Consider the following 13,360-nt stretch of genomic DNA (forward strand, 5'->3'; position numbering starts at 1 on the left):
ATCCAAATGCGAATGAGTTGATTTTACCATTTTTTCCTTTTTTTTTTTTTTTTCTTCTTCTTCTTCCATTCCCTTTCCTGCCTTGGAAAAGTATAAAATAAGTACTCAATAACAAAAATAAGTAGCTGAATAATTACAAGTCATGAGTATGAAATCATCTGATTCAAAAAAATTCTAAAAGGCTAAAAGGTGCTTCTTACATTTCTCATGGGACAGTGCACAGTAGTATTAATCCTTTTCAATTTGCAAAGGAAGAAAAAGAATATCTGGAGGTTAATAAGGATAATCCTTACTACTACAGAAGGGTCTGACACACAGATATATGTGGACCATGTTATCTAGGTGTCTAGAATAATTACACTTTGAATGATGCAGAACCTAGAGAACTTATCTTCCCTGATCTCTACAGTTTCTCAATTGCTGCCAAAGCACAGAGCAGTGAAGCAGAGAGAGTAAACCAAGCAACTAGGAGTAAGCAGACAAATGTATTCTGGAATGTGTCAGCTTATAGCTACTTGCCTTTTGCTGCCTTGCATACCAAATTTTATTTTATTATTTTATTTTATTTTATTTTATTTTATTTTATTTTATTTTATTTTATTTTATTTTATTTTATTTTTAGTTTAGTTTAGTTTAGTTTATGTACTTAAATCCAGAGTAAAATATATTACAAAGTAGAATATGCCCTTTGTTGTCAGTATAACAGAGGAAACCAGTAGTGTCTGCAGATTCTTTCTTGGTTAGGAGCATGGAAAAGAGTGGAATTATATGCTTCCAAGTTCTGCTTATAAGAGCAGTCAGAAAGAAGAGTCAATATAAATGGACTTAACCTTAGTCTTTCAAGTAAGGAACTGACAAGACTGTGTGCTTTTAGCTGTAGTGGACAGGCATGAACAGAAGTCTATAAGTACACGCTTATCATCAAAAGTAGGAACATTTAACTTCCATACTTACTCCTTGGATGTTCACTGATATGGAATTGCTAAACAAACCTCACTCCACTCATTCAGGATTTAGAACCATAGAATTGTTAAGGTTGGAAAAGACCTCCAAGATCATCTGGTCCAACCATCCCCCTACCACCAATGTCACCCACTAAACCATGTCCCTAAGCACCATGTCCAACCTTTCCTTAAACATCCCCAGGGACGGTGACTCCACCACTTCCCTGAGCAACCCGTTCCAATGCCTGACTGCTCTTTCTGAGAGGAAATTTAATGGTGGAAGCTACCTCCTTGTGTTTCATCTGTCTAAATACTCCCACCCAAATCAACTGGTTGTGCAGAGGGTTTGCAGGATCAGGTCCTCAAAAGATAATTGTTTCCAATCTCTTATTTAGGCTTGAGATATTACTGGTATTCTTATAAAATATGGCTGAATGTGGCTGTTAGGATAGATTAAAATGCAATTCCAGACCAGGATATTAAACTTCAATTCAACCTCCTTCTTGCATTACTGAAAATACAAATTTCATTGTTAAATAAAGCCACACTTCCAATGGAGGACACAAAGATTTACATAGTAGTAGGTTTACAGAGTAATTTGTTACAGAGAGTTAACAAAAGCTTCAAAAAGTATTTTGAAATCAGAAGGTCACTATTGGTTTACAAGACATCAAAATGGGAAGGTTTTTTTTTTTTTTTAAAAAAAAAAAGGTTTTGATACTGCCCACAAATATTTCTTCTCTGTGTTTGTAATTTGAGTTTCATTAGTTCTTGGAGAAGTGGTTCCCCTCTCTCCCTAAACCCAGTTCTTGTCTCTGATATTTTAGACAAGCGAAAAACAGAAGATAAACTAGGTTTATCTTTCTTATTAGTATTTTTTCTTAATCAAAAATTTGCTGGAAGCACAGGGAAACAGCAATGACAGACTGATGTTTCAAAGAACATGACAGCGTTTCTGTTCTTTTCTAATTATCATTGCAATAGTTTTTTTCTTGTTTGTAGGATTTTCCTTCTGAGGAGACAAGGAACTGCTCTTCAATCAAATCTACTATTTTTATTTATTTATTTATTTATTTTCCAAATACTGTGTGGAAGAAACACACTTTTTTCTTTCTTTTTTTTTTTTTTTTAATCTGTCTAATCTTTTGTAACAGTTTGTTATCCAAAGGGTAGCGAAAAGCCATTGCTATCTAATCTTGAATTTGTTTTGTTCCTTAATAATTATTGAGACAGTCTGTAAAAAAAGTAATCTAGTTTAACACTGTAAAACTAATTTTTGAAAAAAATGGTCCTTTTAAGAATATAATGATCAAAAGTTTGAAAAGTACAAAATACCTCTCTATACTAAAATGTAGTTGGTAGTTTAGGAAAGATCAAAACAACCTTCTCTACATGTGGCAGCTATTCCATTGTTTGATCCAGGGGTGACAGTCCCATAAAAGTATTCAGTCTTCAGGTCAGATCCAAGGAATATATGACATAAATAAGGACTGCAAAATTTAACTTTATGGAAGAAATTAAAACGGCCTTTGGCACTCAAGGTTTTTTTTTTTTTTTAATTTTTTAATTTTATAAAATAACTTTGGAAGAAAAAAGATAGGAATGCATGAGAGCACTTTTTAGTAAATTGCAATCTGAAGAAAGTCACATATTCCTAGTGCTATTATATAGTGATTTTTTACTCATGGCCTATCAACTGTGATCTGCTACAATGACACAAACGAGCAGGAATCTTGTCCTGCTTCAAGTAGAGTACTTTAGAAATCAATGACCATCCTGTGTTTAACCAGTCATAGAAAAAGACAGTTAAAAGCTTGAAAAACAGTAGAAGTTATGCCTACAGTTGCCTCAGAGATAGTCAAGTCTTATTTATATCAAAATATTAGCGTTCTTAGAACTCTGCCTTTTCATCTCAAATTAAAACCAATACATGTAGGTAAGTAGCTAATTCCATAAATCCCAGACCTTTGCAGTAAGTAGCTTCCTTGTTTTGATCTCACCAAAGACATTATTACTGTCTTTTGGTGGTTTCTCTATATCAACGAGATCACCAGGAAAATATTTCCCAGAACCTATGGGATATGGCTCAAGCAAGTTTAAATATAAATGGGTGGCTTTAGCTTATTTGGCTTTATTTTTATTTTTTATTGGCTTTAGCTTATTTGCCAGTGCCGGTGTATGTTGCTCTGAGCCTCAGGGATATGGCAGCATTTTGAAGAAAGTATGGGAATGAAGAACAAAAATGACATACTTAACCCTTGCCTGAACTGTGTATAGCTTCTATGCCAAGGGAGAATAGTAAGAATTCTAATATACAATAATTATTTATAAACATCGCTTACACTACAAATTCAGCTGAATTTTGTAAGAATCTTTCCCTTAAAATGAATAGCAGTAAGGAGAGAATTCTTCCACGTTTTTCTTTTTCAGGAAATTACATATTAAAATTCTTCATCAGGCTCTGTGATGGTGAAGGTTAATGTGGCCTCTATAATTTGAGATGAAACTGACCATGTCCTTCACTTTTTCTGCACTTCCACCATCCCTCCGCAGTGTGAAAACACCACAGTCTTCACCACTACAGGCAACATTTAAAGATAGAGGTATCCAACCCAGTAGACCAGGTTAAACAGCAGGAAGGATGTAGGAAAAAAGACCCTAGAGTAAGAATCCAGTTCTAAGATGTCTATGTGAATCCGTCCTCTCCTCCATGAGCCTGATTTACATTCTTCATAACAACAGAAAAAGCTCTGGCAGTCTTTCCCATCCAGACATTCATAGACACATGCCTCTTCAAATTCTTGCCAGTACATGGCATTGTTCAATGTGATGACTGTAGTTGGTGGTCTCATATCAAGTACAGAATAATTCTGAGGAGAGAAAAAGAAATCAACAGTTTGATAAACTTTTATGGATGATGCACAATTGATAATCATGGGAAAAAACACAGGAGACATGAAAGATGGTAGGAGTAAGATGTCAATACCATAGGAATTCTAGATTTAGGGAACAACTTTCTTTCCCTTGAAGGATGCCTTTTCAGATGAATTTCCATATAGATATTGTGGAGTGGCAAGTTAAATAAGCTGCATTCTCTTAACCTTACCATGATTTGTAAAAACAGATATGGTTAGCAACAGATAACTATGATTTCAACACAGGATTTTAAATGCCACTCCTAGGCATATGCCCTTAGTGGTTTTTGCACTAATCATGCTCAGAAACAGGACACTTAGACATCATGCCTCCTCAGAGTTTGACTTGTGCTTACAGATCTCTCCTTCTTCAGTGAAATCCCTATTTACATTTTGTCACCTTTCCTGTCACACCATTTCCTATTAATGAAAGGTACTTTCTCATGATAGTATCTCTCATCAAGCCAGTCACCCCATCCTCACCAAGGTCACCTCCTCTGCTGTCATCACTAGGAAAGCTAGGAAAGCTCCTATCTGCTTTGCTGCCAGTCTGCACCACCCTGACAAAGCAGACCTCAGCGCCGTCATCACGGTTTTCTCCAAGTGTTTTCTCAGGGGCCCTACCCCTTCTCATTGTACTAAGCATTGCCATTGCCTGGAGGAGCATGTACCAACAAGCTACTCATGCTCCTGCATCATGCCTCCTTACACTCTGGAGGGAGCTCTCTAGGGAAGTCCAGGCCCCTTCTTCTATGCTTGCTATACAGAATATACCTTCTGTTGAAGGTGTGGAGACATATATGAAAACTTTCACCCTGCATGTGAAACAGGTCACTGTTAAGGTGCCTCATGGGAAATTTTCCTTCTTCTGTTTGATTTTGCATACCAGAATATTACCCATCTCATTACATATGTCTGGCCCCTGAGCTAAGAATTTGGTGTGAGAGCTCTCCTGCCCAGATGTCGGTGTCTATGATGTAGGTAACTACGTCTGAACATGGTCCCTAAGCTATCCAGCCATTTACTTCTTGGACACAATTCATCTCAGTGTAAGTAAATAACTAAAATCTCCCAGGTACATTGTGCAATGAACTGCAAACAGATTCCAGTTTAGAAGCAGATTATTGTGAATCTATTTATTGTGAATGACTATCTCTGAGATTAGATAACACAAATTACACCCTCCTGGTCTTCTCCTTCATTTGTAAAGTTTCAGGTGGCTGATATCAGAGTTTTACAATTGGCTGCCACATGGAAAAGGTCTCAGGTTATTGTACATACCTGTAACACTTTGGAGAGAAAAATAGCTATCATTAAAGTATACATGGAATTGTGCTGTACTACTATATCATATATTGCCCATTTCCTGCATGCTTTTTGAAAATTTCCTACTCACGGACTAACTTTTTTTATATACCTGGCTACAATTTTTGTTTGAAAAAGGATAAAGGCAAATGTAGATCCCCCATATGATTTTGGAAAATGAAGAGAAAGAAATGCCCTGGTTTTGCAAAGAAAACATTCTCATCTATCAATATATATATTTCTAATTTGTTATTCTTCTGTTCTACCAAGTTTCTGCTCATGGCATAGGATAAATATCCTGATAAAACAATTAGGTTAATCTGGTTGCTTTAATTTCTGTTAGTTAAGAAGGGTCTAGAGTTGACTAGATACCAGGTGAAGGTGAATGGTATCTGTTTGTCACAGAATCACAGAACCACAGAATGGCTTAATTTGTAAGGCACCACTGGAGGCCATCTGGTCCAACCCCCTACTCTAGCAGGGCCACCCAGAGCAGGCTGCCCAGGACCATCTCCAGGAGGCTTTTAAAAATCTCCAAGGAGGAGACCCCACAATATCTCTGGGCAACCCATGTCAGTGCTCTGTCACCCGCAGGAAGTACAGAAGTGCTTTCTGATGTTCAGAGGGAACCTCCAGTGTTCCGGTTTGTGCTCATTGTCTCTGGTCCTGTCACTGGGCACCACAGAAAAGAGCCTGGGTCCATCCTCTTTGTATCTTTCCTATAAATATTTATAGACACTGGTGAGATCCCCCTGAGCCTTCTCTTCTCCAGGCTGAACAAGCCTAGATCTTAGCCTTTCCTCACATATAGGCTGCTCCAGTCCCTTTTAATCATTTTCATTTTCACCTGAATCCCTCCAGTTCATGTCTCTCTTATACTGGGGAGCCCAGAACTGGACACAGTGCTCCAGGTATGGCCCCACCAGGGCTGAGTAGAGGGGAAGGATCACCTCCTTCAACCCATTGGCAGCGCTTTGCCTAATGCAGTCCAGGATACTGTTAGCCTTCTTTGAGACAAACATTTGATACTATTTCCCAAAGCATTCTGCTAGTGAAACTGGCTGTTCCTGGCTTGGATGGAAGTACTTTTCACTAGGTAGAAAACTGTATGGATGGCCAGGCCCAAAGGGTCATTGTGAATGGAGTTAAATCCGGTTGGCAGCCAGTCACAAGTGGTATTCCCCAGGGCTCAGTATTGGTGTGAGTTATGTTTAATATTTTTATCAATAATCTTGATAAGGAGATTGAGTGCACCCTTAGGAATTTCACAGATGACACCAATCTGGGCAGGAATGTTGATCTGCTTGAGGGTAGGAAGGCTCTGCAGAGGGATCTGGATAGGCTGGATTGATGGGCTGTGCCCACTGTGTCCAGTCATTTAACAAGGCTAAATGCTGGGTATTGTGCTGGGTCACAACAACCCCATGGAGTGATATAGACTTGGGGAAGAATGGCTGGAAAGTTGCCTGGCAGAAAAAGACCTGCAGGTGTTGGTCAACAGCCAGATGAACATCAGCAAGCAGTGGGCCCAGATGGCCAAGAAGGCCAATGACATCCTGGCCTGAATCAGAAATAGCATGGCCAGCAAGACAAGGGAAGTTCAGAGTACTGTGTTCAGCTCTGGGTCCCTGAGCACAAGAGGGACACATACTGAGGGCATTGGCATTGTTCAGCTTGGAGAAGAGCAGGCTCCAGGGATCCCTTATAGCAGCCTTCCAGGACCTAAAGGGGGCCTATAGGAAAACTGGGGAGGGACTCTTTGTCAGGGAGTGGAGTGACAGGGCAAGGGGTAATGGCTTTAAACAAAGAGAGGGTAGAATTAGGTTAGATATTAGGAAGAAAATCTTTACTCAGAGGACAGTGAGGCACTGGCATAGGTTGACCAGAGAAGCTGTGGATGCCCCATACCTGGAAGTGTTCAAAGCCAGGTTGGACGGGGCTTTGGGCAACATAGTCTGGTGGGAGGTGTCCCTGCCCATGTCAGGGGGTTGGAACTGGGTGATCTTTAAGGTCCCTTCCAACCCAAACCATTATATGACTCTAAGTGATTGTCCCTCTGTACTCAGCACTAGTGAGACTACACCTTGAGTACTATGTTCAGTTTTGGGCCCCTCACTACCAGAAAGATACTGAGGTGCTAGAACACATTCAGAGAAGAGCAATGAAGCTGGTGAAGGGACTAGAAAATAAAACATATGAGGAACAGCTGAGGAAACTGGGCTTGTTTAGTCTGGAAAAGAAGAGGCTGAGGGGAGACCTGATCACTGTCTTAACAACTACCTGAAAGGATATTGTAGTTAAGAGTGTGTTGGTCTATTTTCTCAGGTGACACGTGATAGGACATGAGGAAACAGTCTTAAGTTGCACCAGGGGAGGTTTAGATTTGGTATCATGAAGAATTTTTTCACAGAAGGGTGACTGAGCATTGGAATGGGCTGCCCAGGTGTCATGGTTTTGGCTCGGATAGAGTTAATTTTCTTCATAGGTGCTCTCATAATATTGTGTTTTGGATTTTTGATGAAAATAGTGGTGATAACATGCCAATGTTTTCAGTTGTTGCAGAGCGGTGCTTACACAGAGCCAAGGACTTTTCAGCTTCTCGTCAAACCCCTGCCAGCGTGGAGGATGGGGGTGCACCAGGAGCTGGGAGGGGGCACACCAGGAAAGGTGACCCAGGCTGACCAAAGGGATATTCCATCCCATATGATATCATGCTAAGCAATACAAACTTGGGTAAAGAAGGACGGCTATATGTGTGTGTGTGTGATCTTTGGAGTGATGGCATTTGTCTTCTAAAAAACGTTACATGTGATGAGCCCTGCTTTCCTGGAAGTGGCTGAACACTTGCCTGCTGATGGGAAGCAGCAAGTGAATTCAATGTTCTTTATTGACTTAACATTTCAGAAAATTCTTTCCAGAGAATGACAACAGTAGGAAGTGTATAAATGCAGTGCCTCCTGTAAGCAATTCATTATCAAAAAGCAGACTTTCATTGCTGTATGAGCTCTTTATAGAATAGAATAATACTTCAGAAAACTTTTTTTTTTTTAAAGAGCATTATTATAACAATATTTATAGAAGGTGAGCTAGTAACATGGAGCTAGCAGTTGTAAATCATAAAGTTCAAATTATGCAAATCAAGAAATGTGAATACAATGGTTTGGTTCTGTCGTTGTACTTATTTGTATCTGATTGCTGGAAAACAGATCATCCAACCAGCTGATTAATTGGCCCTCTGCCTACTTTGTGTATATTGTAGTATGTATCATGGTTACAGATTTCATACAAAATAGAGACACAATTCTGTGTTCAGTTTAAATTTGATTACAGCTGTACTTAAACAAATAGTTACCTGGAAGTTTGGGGAATAGAATTAATTCTATTTGTAGATACAGTACTAACACAACTCTGTGCTAAACTTTGGTTCCTAAATTGTTTGAAAATCCACCTGAAAATTTGCTAAAGATTTTACAGATACACATAAATGAATTATTTTCTATGAAATTCAGTTAAAACTCTGTGGACATTTACTTTTAAATATAATGTAATGAGAAACTGTAGTGTTACATAAAGCAGACACGTGACATTCCTAGGTAGAAATAGCACATAATGTTTACACTTGACTCTTCTCCCTCCCAAATCATTTGATAAGTACTGATAGAAAGAGGCAGTTATGTTCCTCTATCAAAGCCAAAATCAAACTGACCTTTTAACAAAAAAGAAAAACAATATTTATAGTGAAGTCAAGGTAAAGAGTAACATAGCATTACAGCTTTCTCAGAAATTATTGCAAATAAATGTCAACCATACATTCCAGCCTCCATTGCTATCACAGAATAAAATAGTGTACTTACCATCACATGACCAAAACTGACATCAGGTAGCTTAAATAAAGATAACAAAAGAAATATTCAGAAGAAAACATAATTATTGCTTCATATCCATCTGATGTTCAATAATGTTTCTTAAAATAAACCTTTAAATGCTTTTCTCCATAGAACTATTCATACTGAATATTCAATATACTTAGCATAATATTCTGCACACTTTATAGCTGCATGAAACCTCAGCAGAATGTGCACCTAGTTTCCATCCACTTTAAGTCTTTGCTCAACACTTATTTTTTTTTTAATTTAGCAAACAATAGCTAAGTAAGGATTTCTTCTTGTGTTAATTTAAATATCATCAATGTTGCATGTTTTCCCGCAGCTTCTTTCACATGTCTGGAAATACATCCAACTCACAAAGATACTAATGACTTTTTCATTCAGTCTTCCTATAGGATGGCAATTTTAGTTTGATCATTAGCAAGTTCATTTTGATTGTCTCATAAATTTCTTTTGGTAACACTCTTCTTTTGCCTTTCTTGTGCAAAGCATTTTTAGAAGAAGCTATTAGAGGTTTAATGGAGTTTTCATTGACTAAGTTTATGGGTTTCTAGGCTTCCTCTAATTCCATATGCGTTCCATCTTTTCCTGCATTAGTTTTTCATTCAATCACTTTCTGTAGCTCTTCATTCAATCCATTTCTATCTCATGATCTATGATGTCTTGAACTTATCCTTCTCTCTCTTCAATTTCCTCCTTCACATTTTTCCTGTTATGCTTCCTATTCCTGTTTTCCTGATTGTTTCTTCCATTGCACAAAATGGCATCCAATCTCTCCAACTACCAATCTCAAACACAGATTTTCCAGTGATGTTGAGTGGACAACCTGCTTCCCCTTCCTGGCATTTAAACTGAGGTTTTTTTTCTTCATTATGCTGCCTCCTGCCACTCTCTTAGTCAATTATGATGGGCACCAGACAATTCTTCCTACATGGCTGTTTTGATTCTACATAAAAAACTTGTGTGTTTGTTACTCCTGGGAGAGTCTTTTTGTCCAAAAATGCAACCACATGTAAAACCTTTGTAAGTGACCTCATCTATTTTTGTATGTGAAAACATTTGTGCATAGGGTTAAAAACAAATGCTGGTTCCCACCCCTCCTCCTCCCCCAGACCCCTCCCCCCCCCCAAAAAAAAAGAAGAATGAAATCCCATTTGTAAAGTTCACAAATATTTCTAGACCTGTTAAGCCACAAGATAACATGAATTTAAATATACATTGATGTACACATAATTATATAACAAGCTATGAACTCTCTTTCAGTGGAGTCCTTTCTGACTAACAGCACAATGATGGGAGGACAAAAGATACATGGGCAGGGCTGCTGCTTCATGGTCAGCAGATTGCTTCTGTTAGGAGCAAACTTTCTCCATCAGCTTTCAGTGCAGATCATACCATGAACTGGGAAAAGCTAGGACGAGTGGAGTGTCATGGGATTACAGGATGTCACTGAATGATTCTCTGCTCTCAGGGCCAGATACAGTCTCAAAAATAAATTAAAGCACTCCCATCTTACCGACTTTTTCTTCTTAGTACAGTTTGGTTTCCTGCAACTGGAGTAGTAGTTGAGGGTTGCATACTCCATCAGAGCAGCAAAGACAAATAGAAAGCATACAGTCACAAACAAATCCATAGCGGTGACATAGGAGACACGGGGTAATGACTTTCTTGCAATGGTACTCAAAGTTGTCATGGTCAATACTGTGGTAATTCCTGCAGAGAAAATCTGATTTTAATTGTATGCAACATCCTTTCTGCAGCCACAGAATAACCTTTGGAAACCAACACATAAAAGAGTGCCAAAGTCTACCCAGTTAATTAAAGGAAATTCATTAATTTCATCTGGTAGTATAAAAGCAATGAAAAAAATAACATCAGTAGAACCACTGGTATTTTTTAAACAAATATTTCCTCAGCTGTTTACATTTGTCTTTGCAAAACTGAGATTCCCATGCTTCTCAGTGTGGTTTTCCTCATCTCTTCTTTTTCTGGTCTCAGTTAGGTTGGAGTTGGGGGTTCAGGAGGAGAAAATGAAGAAATTTTTGAAGAAAAGTGTAAAGCTTAAAGGATATTGAACCCAGAACAATTAAAGAAGCAAAGAAAGAAGCAACAATGGCAACAACAACAAAAGTAGGACAACAACAAAGAAGGAAACATGGAGTTCATCACAACAATACTGCTGTAATGAGAAATCTTGTACTAGGAAAGGAAAGGAAAGGAAAGGAAAGGAAAGGAAAGGAAAGGAAAGGAAAGGAAAGGAAAGGAAAGGAAAGGAAAGGAAAGGAAAGGAAAGGAAAGGAAAGGAAAGGAAAGGAAAGGAAAGGAAAGGAAAGGAAAGGAAAGGAAAGGAAAGGAAAGGAAAGGAAAGGAAAAAGGAAAAAGGAAAAAGGAAAAAGGAAAAAGGACAAAAACTTTTGCTGCAAAGCTCTGACTATGAAAAATATATTTTTTACACCGCTGCTTCCTTGGGATTGCTCCATTGTTATTTTTCTTCTGACTGAGGGAAAACGGACAAAATTCAGATGTAACCTTAATGGAAATAGCCTTTTCAATTTGTACAAAGCATCACATCTTAGATTGATTTAGTAATAATGAATAAAATCAGGATTACTTAGAGTGAAATATCCTGAAACAATAAAACCAGTATTAGAATGAAGTCTATGGGGTGTCAGTTGTTTGGCTGCTGGGGTAATTCATATTATTTGTGTTCATTCCTCAGCAATAGAAGTCTTTTCACTCCCTCTTTGGACTGATGCTTTTAATCATTTGTTATGAACTGCAAGCCTTCTGATAGAAAAAAATAAACCTCCTGAATGACTTGGAAAGAAAAATAAAGCTCTCACTCAAATAAGTCTCAAGAGAGAGCCTGCTCTAAAAACAACATAACTGTAAGGTAATCTTGCTTTTTATAGTTAAAGTGGTATTTTGCAATGGTACACAGTGTTTGAAATGGCAGGGGATAACTGAAATTATGCCTTATAGTAAAATTACTTCCCACAAATGGCACTCTGGAGAGAAAGAAGTTCCATGGACTACTTTTGACTACTTTCTCTTCACAAAAGAATGCCCACCTTTGATTTGTAGCATTTTATAGAAACTACAGTAATTCACAAGAATAACCCTCCCCATTCAAATCATTAGAAAGTTCCTGGAAGAGCCAGAATAGTTCCTGAGCCTAGACCTTCTCTTACAACAAATAGCAAATAGAAATGGGAAAAAAATGTTGCTGAAAAAATCACCACCCAGTAACTAAGATCAAAACAATGCTGGTAGGAAGTGGGAAACTCCCTTATTCAGTGCATGTAACCTCAATATTTGGGCTGTCTTGCACCGGAATCCAGAGCATCCACTGTACTTCATGCAAACTTTAAGCTAGCCAGTTCATCTGTCAATATAAATGTAACAGCACAAATAGTACAAAAGAGTTGCCCCAATATTACAGAATTTTTTTTCAACTTTCTCTGAGGTTTTGTGGCTTTCGCTAAATTACTGTTACTGCTAACTTTAGTCTACAAAAGAACTGCAATTACATTTCTGAACTTCTGCATAGACATGCTTTTAGAATTTGTAAATACCTTTTGCATCTAAAAGATATTAGGAAAATATTTGTTTCCTCTCAGCTATGCCACTTCCCAATATACGTGGCTGCCATGATCCAGCTACAGGTCTCCAGGTCTCCATACCCCTCGACAACAGCTCTGGAGCTAGCTGATGCTTCTAAAAGCTCCAGAGACACCGTCCATGGGTAACCATTCACCACAGTAGTCAACTGCACAGACGTCCAGCTGCAAAAGATATTGGCTCACCACCCTTGATTTGGCCCATACTAGCTATAAGTTAATTTGACTTTTTGTATGATCATGCTACAGGCCTTGGGAGGCACTAACCTCAGAAGTACTGCATCCAGGCTATGACAAACTACAGTGTGAAATAAAGTTCTTTAACACTTTCTAACCCCCATTTGGGTTTCTAACATAAATCTGTCTTTTATAGAGCCGCATTTACATTCACCAGCACTCAGGTATTTTATTGCCTTCAAAAAAATTCTCAAAACCTATAGTCTTTGTCTTCCAACACAATAAATATGGTCCTTTTTACCTGGACTCAAGGGCAAGTTTTCATTTCACTTTCATCCAATGATATTATCTCAGATTACTTTAGGACACTTTTTTTATTAAAAGAAAAAAAAAAAAAAAGGAAAAATGCTTGAAATGCTTGGAAGGGCCCTTTACAAAAGTCTAATTTTTTTCCCGTGGAATGCAGTTATTAACAATGCACTACTTTTTCTCTAATTTTAGTGAAATCGGAG

The 13,360-nt window shown here is 38.1% G+C and overlaps 1 protein-coding gene across 3 annotated transcripts in view; it reads right to left on the reverse strand.

Annotated features, from left to right (window-relative positions):
- Positions 1 to 2,047: 2,047 nt before the first annotated feature.
- Positions 2,048 to 13,360, reverse strand: part of GABRG3 (gamma-aminobutyric acid type A receptor subunit gamma3) — a 334,861-nt gene continuing 323,548 nt past the window's right edge. For all 3 annotated transcript variants that reach the window (XM_083824312.1, XM_083824313.1, XM_083824311.1), the window contains 3 exons: positions 10,568 to 10,764; positions 9,019 to 9,048; positions 2,048 to 3,814 (listed from right to left, as the gene is read on the reverse strand). In XM_083824312.1, coding sequence (XP_083680438.1) covers positions 3,536 to 3,814; positions 9,019 to 9,048; positions 10,568 to 10,764 — 506 coding nt within the window. In that variant the 3' untranslated portion in view covers positions 2,048 to 3,535. The remainder of the gene's footprint in view (positions 3,815 to 9,018; positions 9,049 to 10,567; positions 10,765 to 13,360) is intronic.

This window comes from Anser anser (genome assembly GCF_964211835.1).
Source record: "Anser anser genome assembly, chromosome: 1".
In the NCBI taxonomy this organism is placed as follows: Eukaryota; Metazoa; Chordata; class Aves; order Anseriformes; family Anatidae; genus Anser; species Anser anser.